The sequence below is a fragment of the Balaenoptera borealis genome, assembly GCF_965194805.1.
Source record: "Balaenoptera borealis genome assembly, chromosome: 4".
NCBI classification, from domain to species: Eukaryota; Metazoa; Chordata; class Mammalia; order Artiodactyla; family Balaenopteridae; genus Balaenoptera; species Balaenoptera borealis.
In genome coordinates, this window is record NC_138861.1 from 118,799,553 (window position 1) to 118,816,841 (window position 17,289).

The 17,289-nt window shown below is 40.4% G+C and overlaps 1 protein-coding gene across 4 annotated transcripts in view; it reads right to left on the reverse strand.

The window, feature by feature from the left end:
- Positions 1-17,289, reverse strand: part of PAPSS1 (3'-phosphoadenosine 5'-phosphosulfate synthase 1) — a 103,084-nt gene that overhangs the window by 74,730 nt on the left and 11,065 nt on the right. For all 4 annotated transcript variants that reach the window (XM_082389090.1, XM_082389091.1, XM_082389088.1 and 1 more), the window contains 3 exons: positions 15,422-15,536; positions 10,226-10,461; positions 3,745-3,883 (listed from right to left, as the gene is read on the reverse strand). In XM_082389090.1, the coding sequence (XP_082245216.1) occupies positions 3,745-3,883; positions 10,226-10,461; positions 15,422-15,536 (490 nt within the window). The remainder of the gene's footprint in view (positions 1-3,744; positions 3,884-10,225; positions 10,462-15,421; positions 15,537-17,289) is intronic.

A 17,289-nucleotide genomic window follows, 5' to 3' on the forward strand; every position in this document is an offset into this window, starting at 1 on the left:
CTAATTAAACTTTTGTTTCTTCTTTGAACACAAACAGTCGATCCTTCTTATTCGCAGTAGTTCTCTTCAATAAGTTGCCACACACACAAAATTAGTGAATACTGAACCACTGCTTCTAGGAGAAACGTGGGTTTGGCTTCCTGTGAGCCTCTAGTCACCAAATTTTTGTCAACCAATTAATATATTGTTTTATGAGTGTTTCTGTTTAAAGACACCTTATTTCATATATAGTGCTGATTCATTAACACCGAACTCATGGCCAACAGCACCAGAACTCATGTCTGAACAAAGCTTACCTAACACATGTATTTTCTCCACAAGGCAGGTCAGTCTTCCTGCACTTGGGAACACTGGACAGTACTTCAGCACTGTGCCGGGGGGCCATTTTAAACAGCAAAATCACCAACAAAAAGAAAAAAAAATAAAAGCAAAACACATGGCACCAAATAGGCCATCAAAAGGACACTTCTTTACAGTATAAGAGCTGAAACACAAAAGCCTTGTTCAACTTCAGCTGGGAATGTATATTCTGGGTGACTAAAATTTTGCTGCTCTGTGTGTGTCTACAAGTGACAGCCAAAGCACTGTGGGTACATGGATGTGGGGTAACAAATAAATTTTTAGTGAGTAGGCACATTTGCAAATCTGGAATCTTCAAATAATGAAGATTGATGACATTTCTATCACCTTTCCTTTTTTCTGTTAAGTAAACGCCTACAGTGCCTGTGAAGAAACAGGAATGAATACCAAGTAATCCAGAGCATCGAATTTCTCCACAGGAACACAGGATATACTGCCTAAACCTTGGGCATAAAACCAAACTCGACAAGATGTTTTTCCCTCTCAGTGCAAAAACCAATGCCAAGTCAATCTGTCCATTATATTCACCAGGATTATCTACAGCCGAATTGAAGCTCTGCAGGGTTCTTCTGCCATCACATTAAGTGTTCAGGCAAGACAGAGTAACTACTATTAGCTTAAGCAGAACATAAGTAAGGAATCCTGTTATATCACCAAAAATGTTCCACAATCAAATGTAACCAATTTAGATATTAACCACTATTTAGATTTTCCCTATCTGTATATGTGCTACCGTGTAACTGCCTAGAAGAGAAAGAACACATGATGTTAACCACAGAATGGGCTGGTTGAGCTGAAGATATGCTATTCCTATCTTTCACATTATTCCATTCCGAAGTCATTCGAGATCTGTCTGCCTTGGAATGCCAAGTCATTCTTGGGTTAGAATGGTCAACATGAATTTAAAATCATTACTAAAAAGCTTTAAAATAAACACTACAAGTCTACAGCCCATCTATTTCATTTTTTTTCTATTTCATATTTTTAAGTATCACATCAAGTCCTGAACCCAAGAAGAAATTTTTGCATTACCAATATTCCTAACAGTATTAGTGGTGAGTCACAGTAAAATAGGTGGGGAAAAAACAAACCTGGTTAAAACACTAGTTCTTAAGCTCTGATTCTCAAATGTAGCTACACGCTGGAATCACTGGGTCCCACCCTTAAGAGATTCTGATTTCAATGGTCTGGGGTACAGCCTTGGCACTAGATTTTTTAAGTCCCACCAGAAAATGCTTATGTGCAGCAAAGCTTGAGGATCACTGTGTTAGAAGACTTGGTTTAACATTTTAAAAGCCCAGGAAGTCTCTTCCTAGTTAATTTAGCCCATAAGTGATTACAGTAAATGTATACTGTGAGAAAAACATTTATATTTAAGTAAATAACAACTAGTTGAGCATTACTCATGAAAATAATCTAGGTATTAGAGTAGCTGACACAGGCATATATTTACAGTTTAGTAAATGCCATATAAAGGCCTATAAAAGCCTGAAGTCTGCTGAATGTATGCAATCTCACCTGTCCCTGAAATGTTTACCATCTAGGCTCTGAAATAGCATTGGTAGGAAACTTTTTAAGCACCATTCTTACAATGAGTAAATGATTTTGAAAACTGTCCAGTCAGGAACTCTAGAACCATGGCAAACCTAAAATAAATAAACGTGTGTACACACATGCACACAGGTATACATTAACCTAAGAACATTTTATCAATGTCTATTCAGAGGAATTAAGAAACACCTGGTAAACAAGTAAAACATAGAAAACTGAACTAATACAAGCACATTCCCAGATACAGAATGCAAACTGTAAGTGACTCAAGGTATTTTGGATTCAGTCTTATTATTCATCTTTGCATCCCCAGCACCAAATATAAACCTTGCAAATAGAAAGCACTGATCAAAGTGTTGAACATCCAATTTCCACTCCACCTTCTAATCCATTCGACAAGCATTTACTGTGTGTGTGTACCAAGTATTATGCTTTGGGCCATGCTCTGTGCTAAATTCTAAAAATACAAAAATGGTAAAGATGTTGTCCTGGCTCACAGGGTGCTTACTCCAGCTGAGCAAACAAATCTACCTCCCTCATCAATCCATCCTTGCAAAAACAACAAAACCAACTACAGTTAAAATAAGTAGAAGATTCAGACTTCAGGATCCTGGACACACTGTTCTGCTTCTCTTTGCAAATCTCTATTACAAAAAACAGAAGTGCACACTGGCCGTCAACAGAGAGAGGGTGACCTAGAAATTAAATGGATAAACTGTTTTCCCTCCTGTTGCCATATATTATTCAGGTCAGGCAGCCTATTCTCGCTGAGTCAAGAAAGCACAGGCTTAATGGGTGAAACTTGAGTCTCCATGATGGCAAGACTGGATACGAGCCCTGCCCAAGGAACCAGATTCACCACGGCCAGTGGAACTTGCCCCAGCTGCTGAGGGGCTTCCAGGTCCAAACAGAAGAGCCCAGAATAACAAGCATTTTCCTTCCTGTTCCACCTTTTCCTTTCTAGGGCCAGAAGCTGGTGCCAAAATCTACACTTCATAGAGCTCCTGATAGTCTGAGGCTATCACACTCCCTGCTGGGAAGGCAAACAAAAGTTAGGGGCATGAATTGATCCCAAACAATGCTGAACCTATCTTTGATTTTTCTTATGCTGGCATGCCCTCTTTAACTGTTAATAATAATAATACCGGTAATAGACCAGGGCTAATGTCAAAGGATGTCTAAAAGATAAACAGAATGACTGGTATCAAGGGCGACAGCAGAACGGGTTCTAAATGTCTCTTTCTATGTCCAAATTTTCATCATAGTTGAAACTCTGGGAGCAGACCACAAAATCGAAAATACAAGCTGTATGTACTTTGGTAAAATCACAGATATGTTAATTTAATCTAATGCAACAATCATACATAGAATGAATTTCAGACCATTCCAGGCACTATGATATAAATAAGAATGAGATATTTTCCTTGCTCTCAAGATGCTTATAATTCAGGCATTTTTCCCAGTAGCTATGGAATGTCCTACATTTTCACTGGAACAAAGAGAACAGAAGTAGCAGCAACTAGCAACTAATATCCAATCTAATGCTAGGTACCTAATTATACCAAATAGGTTTCCACCAGCCCCCAAAGTCCCAATCCTCTAAAACTGCCTTGTGAGTAGGATTTCAACCTGATCGATGATACTGAGTGTACACAGTGCCAGGTACTACTGGTAGGCCTGAGAGATACAACAGTGTAACAAGACCTGCTTTCTCTTCTCAAGGAGCTCCAAGTTGTTTGAAAACTTCCATCTCCTAGAAAAGATTATCAGTCTCAGATATGGTAAGATGAAATATCTAAGGAAAGACAAACTGGGAAAAAAAATATTACTTACCTTTAATTTCTCCAGCCCGTGCTTTTTTGTAGAGTCCTTTGACATCCCTCTGTTCACAAACATGCAGGGGAGCATCAACAAACACTTCAAAAAAAGGTAAACTTGCACCCTCATGAATTTGCCTTGCATTGTTGCGATCCTTAGAAAAAAGGCACATACAGAAACGTAACAAAGAGTGCTCATATGAATCAAGGGTACTGTATTAATGCCAAGGACAAGTAAAAGTGCTTTTCAGCTGTGTTAGTGGAAAATAGACAAAGTTTAATTTATATTTTGAAAATATAAACTGAAAAAAAATAAACCCAAGAAATTATTAGATTAACACACCCATTCTTCATAAAGGATTTTAAAAGGCCTGCTATTCTAAAAATCTGAGATATTGGCAGGTTCCAGGAGGGAGAACAATGGATGCCCCATAAAAACTTTCACCTAAATTTTACGAGGAAGCTGAACCAAAGCCCAGCTTAAATGCAGATGTCATCAGGCCTCTCTCTTAACAACACGCTCAACCTCAGCCTGAGCTAGCATGAAAGTAACTTCACAAGGGATCCATCCATTCAGAACCCTGAGGCTAGTTTATTCACTTGCCAAATACAAACCCCTGAAGCCACTACACATCTCTAGCATTCCCAAAACTTTACTTTTCTGCATGGCTCCTAACCCCCAACTCTGCTAATACCTTCACTGCTCGGCCTAAGCTCTCTCTGGAACACTGCTTCCTTTGTAAGTGAAACTCTTCTTCTTTCTGGTCTTAACTAAAACCAAGTTCTCCCTTGAGGAGTCACTCATCTCCCTGTTCTCAAACGCAGGCTCCACATTCATATTCCATAGACAAGGCAGTGCCACCATTTTCAAAGCTAGCCCTTGCACCTTCCTCCATCCTATCCCCACATGGCTCATGCTATCTTTTACCACCTTTCTTACGGCCCCTCAACCCATGCCTACTTCCACTCTTATCAGATGGCCACACTTCTAATTTCAAAAAGAAAATCCCCAGGGACTTCCCTGACCGTCCAATGGTTAGGACTCCACTCTTCCAATGCAGGGGGCGTGGGTTCAATCCCTGGTCAGGGAACTAAGATCCCACATGCCGTGCAGCATGGCCAAAGAAAAGAAAGAAAGAAAAGAAAAGGAAATCCCCAGACACAAACGCTCTCAATCTCCCCTCTGCCATATAATTTACCTATATCCCCCACCTTTATCTCCTTCCCTCCTGCCACTCCTCCCTTCACAGATTCAAAAATCCCCTACTCTGCAATGGAATACTATTCAGCCATAAAAAAGAATGCGATTTTGCCATTTGTAGTAACACGGATGGGTTTGGAGGGCATTATGCTAAGTGAAATAAGTTTGACAGAGAAAGACAAATACTGTATTATACCACTTGTATGTGGAATCTAAACAAATACAACAGGACTTCCCTGGTGGTGCAGTGGTTAAGAATCCACCTGCCAATGCAGGGTACATGGGTTCGAGCCCTGGTCCGGTAAGATCCCACATGCCGTGGAGCAACTAAGCCCGTGCGCCACTACTACTGAGCCTGCGTTCCAGAGCCTGCGAGCCACAACTACTGAAGCCTGTGTGCCTAGAGCTTGTGCTCTGCAACAAGAGAAGCCACTGCAATGAGAAGCTCGCACACAGCAACGAAGAGTAGTCCCTGCTCGCCGCAACTAGAGAAAGCCCGCGTGCAGCAACAAAGACCCAACGCAGCCAAAAATAATAAATAAATAAAATTAATTAATTAAAAAAAAATACAACAAACTAGTGAATATAACAAAAAAGCAGCAGACTCACAGATATGGAGAACAAACTAGTGTTTACCAGTAGGAGAGGGGGGGAAGGGGCAACATAGGGGTGGGGAGTCAGAGGTACAAACTATTAGGTGTAAGATAAGCTAAAGGATGTATTGTACAACATGGAATATAGTCAATATTTTGTAATAACTGTAAATGGAAAGTAACTTTTAAAAATTGTACATAAGAAAAAAAAAATCCCCTTCCTGCTAATGAACCTTGCTCAACCCATTATCGCTGCTGCATCTGGAATTTTCAACTACCTCCTTCTCCACTGGCAACAAACAAGGAAAAGTCACTCTCTTCCATTAAAAAGAGATGAACTAACAAATCATACAAAAATTCCCTTAATCATGGCACTTTCCAGGCCATTCTGCCACATTTCACACTACGAACCCTGTGTACTGCAATAATGCTACTCCCCGGCCGTTCCTATGCAGGCCCCCCTGGGCTCCTCTGACTTCACCCATCCCCGAGGCACTGGTGTTGCCCACATTCTACCAGGAGCCCGCTGTTCACGCTGCACGGTCCCTGAGCACTTTTCTCAACTGCTTTCACAGTGTAAACTGCAGCATACAAACCACTCAAGCCTGAACTCTGTCCTCTCCCGAAATTAAACGCACCTTTCCAACTTCCTCCAAATTACACCCACCTGGAGATCTCCCAGGTTCCTCAAACTTAACACGTCCAAAACTGAGCCCACTCTCTTTTCTCCCAAGCTTGCATTCCCACCTATACTGCCCAAATCAAGGGATGACAACACGACTCACCCAGAACCCCCAGACTTGTTCTGGTTTCTTCCCTTTGCCGTCCCACCCCCTGCATTTTGTCACAAAGTCCTTCAGATTTTACCTCTAGACATTACACTAACCCAGTCTGCACTTCTTCCCTAGCTCCTGGTTCAAGCTCATTTTTCTTGTCTGGACAACACCCTTTTAATCAATCTGCTGGCTTCCAGCTTTGACCTGCTCAAAGCCACACTCTACATTGTCCCCAGGATGACAGAGGATGCAAATTCAACCACGTCACTAAACTCTTCAGAGACTGCCCAGCACCATCAGGGTAAACCCCAAGCTTCTCAGTGTGACGCGTCAGGCCTTCTCCACCTGGCCCCACCATTCTCAGTCTTGCACCTGCCTGGTCTACCAGGCTGTTTGGGCCTAATGCCTTTGCAATCCCCCCCCCCTGCCAAAAACACTCCACCTCTCTCCTCTGGCTACAGCAAGGTGTCCCCTCACAGCACAGCTCCGTGCTAAGTCCTCCAGGAAGCCTACCCCCATGTCCAGGCTGACTGAGGCCTCACTCCCGCTGCGTTCTCAGAGTACCCACCATATACCTCTGTCACAGATCTCATCCCAGTATACTGAAATAACTTCAGTAGCTTTATACCCTTAGTATCTGGCAGAGTGATTAAGTCGTGATCCTACTATTCCAACTGTCCTTTTAAATGAAGGTGTTCCCCAAGTGTCCATCTGTGACTTGCTTCTCATTCTATATACTCTTTTGTATACTCAACTTCATCAAGGTTTCAACAATAAAGTTAATGATTCCCCAATTTTTTTTTTAAATTTATTTTTGGCTGCATTGGGTCTTTGTTGCTGTGCGTGGGCTTTCTCTAGTTGTGGCGAGCGGGGGCTACTCTTCATTGAGGTGCGCGGGCTTGTCATTGTGGTGGCTTCTCTTGTTGCAGAGCACGGGCTCTAGGTGCACAGGCTTCAGGAGTTGTGGCACGTGGGCTCAGTAGTTGTGGCTTGCGGGCTCAGTAGTTGTGGCTTGCAGGCTCTAGAGCACAGGCTCAGCAGTTGTGGCACATGGGCTTAGTTGCTCCGTGGCATGTGGGATCTTCCCCGACCAGGACTCGAACCCGTGTCCTCTGCACTGGCAGGCGGATTCTTTAACCACTGCACCACCAGGGAAGCCCCTGATTCCCAAATCTTTATCTCAATTCTACACAACGTTCCTGAGCTCCAGAACCAACTTCCCAATGACCCAGTGGTCATCCTCACCTAGATACGCCACCAGCATTTCAAACCTAACCCAGCTAAAATGAAACAGTCATCTTCTCCCTTCCTACCCTACATTTTCTAACTCAATCATACCATCTTCTCTTCTGAAAGCACCATCCTTCATGTTCACCCCCAAACTCAGCAATCAACACGGGCACCACGTTCCACTGATGCTACAGGCTCAAGGGCCCTCAAATATGCCCCATCTTTTCTATTCCCATGGCCGCTACCTGAATTCACTCCAAAAGCCTCCTGACTAGTCTCCTACCTCCAGACCCTTCCCATTCCAGGCCTTAAGGGTGACCTCACTAAAATACAAAGACACCAGAGACACTCTTCCCCAGTACAATCTCAAACTCTCGAGCACCTGTGGGGCAAAGTCCCGAGCCGTCCGGAGTTCACCGTCAGACCTCTGCAAATCGCTCGAGCTTCATCTCCCCTCACGTTCATCCGGCAGAGCAGCCAAAACAAACTACTTACAGTTCCCCCAAAGACCTAAGTCCCTCACATTTCCATGCTTTTGCAAATCCTGTAGCATCTCCTCTGTGAAATAGTTTTCTCCTGCGAGAAAACTGACTCATCTTTCATGACGCACTTCAAGCAGCACTTCCCCTGTGAATCTTCCACAGCACCTTTATACACATGTACCTCACCACCTGCCTCACGATACTGCAACTGTTCGCATCTCTATGCTCCCACCAGACTACCTACTGACTCCTCAAGGATAAGAACTATCAGGTTTATTTTTACAACCAAGATGCCCAAGGTTAGTGGTGACAGAGAAGAATACACATATCCTGTATTATATGATTTGGTCCAAATATGATCATGAATTTTGACATGACCTAAGCATAGTCCGAACCTCATTTTCATTCTTGGTGCTTCTGGGGATGAGATCAACAAAGGTGTTGCTCCATGCTATGGAAACAAGGGAGCCAAAAAAACAGATCAGCGTATACTTTTAGATACCCAGGTCTCAGCCGCTCGCTCTCCAAATCAGGTGTGACTTTCTCTTTTTCCAAGAGTTGCAAAGCTTCCCAGAAAGGGCAAAAATATCACTGTTACTTTATTACTATGAAAACTGTTGATATCCAAGAATTCAGGAACTCTAACAACTCTCATTCTCTCATACACTTCATTATTCAGGATACCTTAAACTGACACCGATCCCAGTGTTTCAGGAAAATGAAAAGCAGCTAGTGCTCAAAGAACCTTTTAGGACTCCTGCCATGAGTGAACCTGTATGATTAACACTCAGTCTCACACTTATCTATAACCCTTACAGCTCAAATTTTGTTTTTGTTTTTAAAAAAAAGTCTAAGTAACCATCCAGATTTATGATACAGTACTAGAGTTGCACCATTATTTACTACACTTACTGAATATTTATTACACATCAGGCACTATGCTGAAAGCTGTGAATGCATGATTTACCTAATCCTCAGAGCAACCCTACGAGGTAGGTATTATCTGAGCTTGGAAGGTTAAGTAAATCGGCCAAGGTCCTAACAGTAACTGGCAGAGCGGAGACTTCAGTCTCGTTTCTGGCTTCAAAGCCGCTATGTTTAACTACTACACTAACTCACCTGTTCTTTCATATCTGGGCTTCCTAAGGGGCTACGCTATCATTTAACAAACACTAAATATCTACTGTGTTCCAGGATCTGGGCTTGGCATCAGGATTATAAAGATAAATCAGATGTAGTCCCACCCTTCAAAGAGCCAGTGGGGTTTCGAGACAGCAAAGCACAGTGGGCAAGAGCACAGGTTCCACTGACACTGTCTGGGTGCAAATCCTTGCTCTGCCATGTAGAGTGTGTGAGGTGGGGCGACTGATACCTCTGTTTCCTCACCTCCACCCTCCTCATTGGGTGATGAGAACTAAGTGAGCTAATTCACATAAAAGCACTTTCAAACTGTTACCATTACACAGTAAGTGCTCAATAAACGTTAGCTGCTATTATCATTATTATTATTATTACTGCTGCTATTAGCACCCCCAACCAAAGAACTGGTATTTACAATAAAACAATGTGCTATGGTACAATAACAAGGGCACCAAAGACAGGTACCCAACAAAGCCTGAGAGACTTAGGAGGAAGAAATACCCAACCTGAGTCTCAAAGCATGAACAGGTGTGAACCGAAGCTGAGGCGAGGCTAAGAGGAAGGAGAAGAGGGCCTTCGAGGCAGAGGGAAACAGAATTCTCGTGGTGAGAAACAGCATGATTTTTTTCAGAGACATACAAAAAAGTGAATTAGTGCTCTATGGTCTCTAAAATAAGACAGAGTGTGATGAAAGATGAAACTCAAGAATTGTGAGCAAAGAAGCCACGATAGGACACATGTTAAGAAACCTAAGATTTTCCCTGGTGTTTGATACATGTTGAGTATTTATTATAGGATTTTTGAACTGAAAAGTCAAACTTGAAATAATTTGGCCATTGACTTCTTCAACAACTCTGGTTATACTTTTGAGGGGGGCGGTGGGTGTGTGGGTTATATAGCAAGCTTTTCAAAAATGAATTTACTCAGGAAGCTGCGGCACAAAAATGTTGTAGGTTAATTGTTTTAATTTGGATTTAGCCTCAAAGTACATGTCAGTGTTTAAATTATTTGCTTTGCCTGACACCATATTCTCAATACATGTAATTAGAACAGCAATGGCGCAAAAGCCACATACCTGAGTATAAGGCGATATAAAACTTGTGATGCACACTAAGCCAGCATCTGCAAACAGCTTAGCAACTTCTGCGATGCGTCGAACATTCTCTTCTCTGTCTTCAGGACTAAAGCCAAGATTTTTATTGAGACCTTGACGAATGTTGTCACCATCCAAAGTGTAGCATGGAATACCATGGCAAACCAAGTACTCCTCCAAAGCCATGCTTATGGTGGTCTTTCCTGCTCCCGATAAGCCTAGAAATGAACAGTCCAAACAGATTCCATACATAAAGTTAGGAGGATAAGTAATAAAGAATTTTAACCACAGGCTTAATTATATTCATTATTCAGAGCAGTCTCTTAGCAACATTCTTGTCTAATATTTCTCTGTAAAATTTTACTACGTCTTAGCTAGAAAAACATCTGTAGTTTAAATATAATAAGCATTTATGTTTTTAGTAACTTCTGTCTAACCCCGAAGGTACCCTAGAAATCACTGAGCTACAAAGGCTTAACCAATTTTAATATTACACATGGTTGGGTAGACATTCACTTTGTCCTCTTGTTACCACTATTCTAAAGCTGCATGCCAATTTTAAAAGAAAGTTATATGACCAAATTATTTCTGGTGAGGAAAGAAAAAGAAAGGACAAAAGTAAGTGAAATAATATTAGAAAGTTACCTCTATATCCCAGGATCAACACCTCCCAAAGGTTACCATGATAAAAGCACCTGGGAATCCAATTTATAATATAATTAACCTTGAAAGAATATCCTCATTTCATCTTCCTCTACCAATGTTTAGTCACTAAACGATGAGTAAAGGAAAAGGAAAGAGTACATTTATGCACTAATACTTGCCACCTTGATGAGTGTATCAGAATTCACAACTAAGATAGGTACTTCCCTCGTAGTCCAGTGGCTAAGACTCCACACTCCCAATGCAGGGGGCCCAGGTTCAATCCCTGGTCAGGGAACTAGATCCCACATGCCACAACTAAGAGTTCACATGCCGCAACTAAAGATCCCACATGCCACAACGAAGATCCCGCATGCCGCAGCTAAGACCCTGACGCAGCCAAATATATAAATACACAGGTAGATGTTTCAAAAAAAAAAAAAATTAAGATAGTTATGAGACAAGAGATAAAACACTGAAACCTAATGTACTGATACTTTGACGTGCTAGTATAGAAGGCTAACTGAAAAATCAATTTTAAAAAGGATGATATGTTAAGAGGATCAATATAGTGTTATATGGTTTCTACATTAAAAATGTATATTAACATGAGTACAGCAGGTAGTATTTTCCAAAGACTGACTGAAAGCTTTTTTACAATGTGACACTGCCACTGTCACACCCAGAGGTAGAGTATTTCTCAGCCCTTGAATCTGGGCTGGACTTAGGAGTCGCCTGTAGCCAAAACAATAGAGTGAAAATGATGAGCATGACTTCCAAGACTGGGTCAGAAAAGGCTATTCAGCTTCTCTTTGGATATTTAATTCGGGAGAAGGCAGCTGTAAAATACTCTGAGACCACCGTGCTAGAGAAATCAGAAGTAGGTGTTCCTGTCGAGAGCCTTAGCCAGCTAAGCTCCCAGCGGACCAGCAGCATCCACCGGGGAGTCATCGCGGACACCCAGCCACTTGTGGCTTTAGATGACTGGAGCCCAAGCCAGCATGACTGCAACCAAGCAAGACCCAGGGGGGAACTGCCCAGCAGGGTACTCCTGGATTCCTTACCCACGAAACAGTGAACACATTAAAATGGCTGTTTCACACCACCAGGTTTTGGGTAATTTGTTGCATAGCAACAATGACTGAACAAAGCGAGGGAGGTTGGGGAGACGAGGTTTTTCTGTTCTTTGCTATTGTTGTTTTTAACTACCAGTTGAACACTAAGTATCAGGGGAAAAAAAAACTGAAAACATCAACTTTTTATACAACAAAGACAACCTAATCAACTATGCTCCAATATAAAATAAAAATTTAAAAAAAACGCAAAGATAACCTCAACTACAGTTGAAGTGTCTGTTTATACATACATGTGTACACGTACACATTTTATGTATATATTTAATTTGAAACAAAGAACAGACACTGCCGAAAACTGAACTAATGACACAGAAACTTTCACTGAACGTAGACAAAAAGGCTAGGAAATCAAAGTGGTTAGAGAAAATTAATAGATAATGCAAGACAGATAATCCAAAACTAAGATAAAGCAAACTGGTATACCAAAGAGAAACCAAATGTACTAGATTGAATAGTGTCCTCCCCAAAATTCACATACACCTGGAACCTCAGAATGTGACCTTATTTGGAAACAGGGTCTCTGTGCATGTAATTAGTTAAATTAAAATGAGGTCACACAGGACTACAGTGGGCACTAAATCCAGTGACTGAAATCTTTATAACAAGGCCATCTGAAGGCGAAAGCAGAGACTGGAGTGGTACCTCTACAAGCCAAGGAGCGCTAAGGATTGCCAGCAGAACCAGACGCCAGGAGAGAGGCATGGAACAGATTCTTCCCCAGAGCTGACAGAAGGAACCATCCTTGATTTCAGGCTCCCAAACTGTGAGAGAATAAACTTCTGTTGTTTGAAGCCACTCGGTTTGTAGTAATTTGTTACAGTGGCCCTGGGAAACTCATATACCAATCAATGTAAAAATACAAAACAAGAAAGTTTTTCCGAAATAAGATGTAAGAAAAAACAGTGTTCCAAGAAAATGACATACAAACCACTCCATACCTGGACAGATCTGGTTAAGCTACTGAATTGCAAGAAGAAGAAAGAAATCATGACTTCTGTTTCCAACAATATCAAAAAAAAAAAAAAAAAAGTGAAGGCTATAAATTTGACAACATAACTAACAACCTTGGTCTGATGAACATATATAGAATATTGCCCACATTAGGGGAACACATTTTCTTTACAAATACACATTTATGAAACTGATTACATCCTACACTGTAAAGCAAGTACCAAAAAAACCTGATAAAAATATTTATAAGCATCATTAGTGGTAAAATAAATGGAATATACCATGTTTAAGAAAAGGAGTACCCAATATTCTAAAGATCAATTTCCTCCCAAATTGACCTTTAGATACAATGTAATCCCAAATCAAATCCCAACTGGATTTTGGTGGAATTAGTTAAACCTATTACAAAATTTATACAATACAAAGAGCCAAAAAAAAAAAAAAAAGTCAAGACATTCCTAATGAAGAAGGTAAGAGGATTTACTCCACTAGATTTCAAGACTCTACAAATATATAGTAATTAAGACAGTGTGGCAATAATAGAGCAATAGACAAGTATACCAGTGGAATAGATCAGAGCTCCCAGAAACAAATCCACACATAAGTGGAAACCTGATCTAGGACAGCTGGCACAGCAGATCAGAGAAAAAGGATACCCTCATCTTGGGACAACTGATTATCCATATGGAAAAAAAAGAAAATGGATCCGTCCCTCACACTACACGCAAAAATCAACTGCAGAAGGAAAAGGGCCTAAACGAGAAAAGCAAAACTTCCGAAAGAAAATATACGAAAAGAAATAATTCTTCAGGCATGCAGGTGAAAAAAGGAAAGCTCCTTAGAACAAGAAAAAAAAATTGGATTAGTCATATTTAATAGAAGAAATGTCTGCCTGTCTTTTACGACAACTTGGTTGGGTAAAATATATATTTGGTTCATACTTTCTTTGTCCTGGAACTCTTAAAACATTACTCCAACATAAAAACTCAGGGAATTCAGAATCCAATGGAAAGCCATCTTATAAAAACCACTGAACAAAAAAATACAGACCATAAAAACTTGACTCAAAGAAAGAGCTCATGAGTAGGCATGCTGTAATAAAAGAACTGATGGGAAGGTGGTAAGGTTGAATCAATTTACTTACAGAACTCAAATACAAACAACTATGGAAATTTAAGATTTGGAACAGAATGTGTCACAAGCCTAGACAATATAAATGTAACAATTTAACATCAATCTAGACTTAAGAATGAGGAGATGGGAAGAACTCAAAAATGCTCTCTTCTTTCATACAGAAACACACAGACCTATCTATAGCTGAAATTTTCAATTTATAAAAACAGAAAATGGGAATGCTGTTTTTTGGCAATCAGCAAAAGTTTTAAGGATGGGTAATATCCATGTTGACAAAGACATTGGAAAATGGACCCACATCCACATTTGGAAAATAAATAGGTATAAATTTTAGTGGGTTGTGTGGCTGTCGGCATAACTGATGCCAACTTGGCGCTTCTCTGTCATCAAGGCTTTGTAGTTAATAGATTGTTTAATGTTCGTTAGGTCCAGGTGGCCTCTATGCTCTGTTAGTCCCCAAACAATGATGAAGAGCTTCGCTAATATATTCCTGGTGCCCAGAAGACTAGTTACCCATTCATAAATCCTGACTAAGGAATACACTTCCTGTTTCCAAGCACATACCCCCGTACCCTAGGTTAACTATGAAATTGTCCCAGTGGCCCCTCAGCAGTGCAGAGTGCAGCTGTGAATGTTTCCAGATCACTGTTTGCCAGATCCCACCCCGTGAATAAGTTCCCCTATAATAAACGGATCCACTGATTATATGGAGCTGCCTGCCTTGCTTTTCAGTCTCAAGATTCCTTCCCAATTCAGTGGGCACTTTTCATTCCCTCTGTCCTCCAACATGGGTAAATTGGCAAGATGCAACAAAATTTTATTTAAAACTCCTAGAAGTGAAAAAAGATCCATCATTTTTAAAACCACCTCCAAAACCTGGATCAATTTACCCTCTCAAAGAGATTCTGGGAAAATCAACACAAGAATCAATCAGAAGCCAAAGCAGAAGAAGAATCATTAGAAACTGATTGTGTGAAATTCTTTACCACACATTCTTTCTCTTCATATGGTCTACATTATTAGCATCTTGAAGGCAGAATCCAGGTCCTATTTGCATGCAGAATTTTATAGAATGTAAGGTAGTTATCAACTGGAAAGTAGTTTTAAGATGCATTCTGATTTTCCCCATTTAACAGCCATTTTGTAAAGAACGAAAGGAATTACCAAAAGTTATTATTAAGCAACTTTGTCAGTTACATATTCTGATGCTCCAGATACAAGAATAGAGCTCAAAATTTAGGTATCCTTACTCCTAGCTCAAGGCTGTCTATACCACTGCTTTTGAAATAGACTGGCTTATCTCTCCAGACCGTACCTGTTAGCCAAACCGTGCAACCGCGAAAGCCACCTCTGGTCCCCACCACCTGACCTCTCTTGTTCCTGCTGACGTGGTGAGCTTGATAGGTGACATTAGTTGCCCTCTGCATCCCCTGGAAAAAAGAAAAAAAATAAAGAATTCTGGTTTACCTGAGTCCCTAAAAAGGTAAACATATATTCCTTGCAAACATACAGTAACTGCCCTATGTAACATGCCAAAAGCAAGGAAAAAGATGAAAACAGCTTTTTCTTTCTTTAGAGTACCTGGCACAGTGTTCAGTTCTTTACATACACCAATTAATTAGTCTGCAAAGCCCCTCAAGGATGCAGAAACTCCTACTACTGTGGTTTTCCCGATGAAGGTGTGAAACCTGAGAAAAGTTAAATAACTTGCCCCAGTTCCCCTAACTAGTAAGTGGCAGACTCCAGAGCCCAGTCTTCTCACTCATTCATTCGTTCAACCATTGTTTCCTGAGGCCCTACTAGTACACCAAGTGAACAAAACAGGGTCCCTACTCTCATTGAGCTCATTCCACTGGCAGGAGACAGACCAGTAACACTTAATTATTAAATCAGAGAGTGACAAGCGCACTCTGAAAATAAAACAGGGTAAGAATGGAAAGAGAGACAGAGGATGAGTGCCTTTTTAGACAGGATGATCAGGAAAAACCTCTGAGAAGGTGGCATCTGAGCAGATTCCTGAATGAAGTGTGGAAGGGATGTCTGCAGGTATCATGAAATGCATGATGAAAAAAATGGAATGTAATTGTTGTTCTCTCAAATTTTCTTCTCCTTAAACAAAAAGGGCATAAAATTACATAGTTCTCAAAGGATCTTAATAGACGTTTCTCCAAAGAAAAAAATACAAATGGTGAATAAGCACATTAAAAGATGCTCGACATCATTAGCCATCAAAGAAATGCAAATCAAAACCACGAGATACCACTGTACACCAACTCGATGGCTATAATCAAAAACACAGGAAATAACAAGCACTAGTGAGGATATGGAGAAATTAGAATCCTCATACGTTTGCTGATGGGAATGTACAGTCACTTTGGAAAATAGAAGTTCTACAAAACATTAAATATAATTATCATATGTCCAAATGATTCCCACTCCTAGATTTATGCTCACAAGAAATGAAAACATGTCCACACAAAACTTGTACACATATGTTCTAGCAGCATGATTCATAAAGGCCAAAAGGTGAAAACAACCTATTTGTCCATCAATTAATAATTAGATAAACAAAATTGTTTAATTGTATGGTATATACATACAGTGGAATATTATTTGGTCATAAAAAGGAATGAAGTACTAATACAACCTACAATACGGACAAACCTCAAAAACATTATGCTAAATGAAAGATGCCAGTCACAAAGACCACATATTGCATAATTCCATTTATATGAACCATCCAGAATAGGGAAATCTAAAGAGATAGAAAGCAGATTAGTGGTTACCTCAGGCTGGGATGTTGGGAGAGGAATGTGGAGTGACTTCTAATGGATATGGGGTTCTTTTCTGGGGTAATTAAAATGCTCTAAAATTGACTGTGGTGATGGTTGCACAACTGTGTAAATATAATAAAAACTACCAAATTGTACATTTTAAGCGGGTAAATTGAACGGTAGGCAAATTATCTCAATAAAGTTGTTTTCTAAAATTAAAAAAATGAATTACATAGCCTCTATTTTCTCCTCCTATGGAGCAAAAACATAATTTAGATTCTTTTCAACAAGTTATGCCTTTATAAAATAGGTAAGTGACAGCATTCTTTTAATAGGGTGTTTGTATTTGATACTGCGTATAGCTCTTATTTTTTTTAAGACAGTTTTATTCATCATTCACTCAAAGATA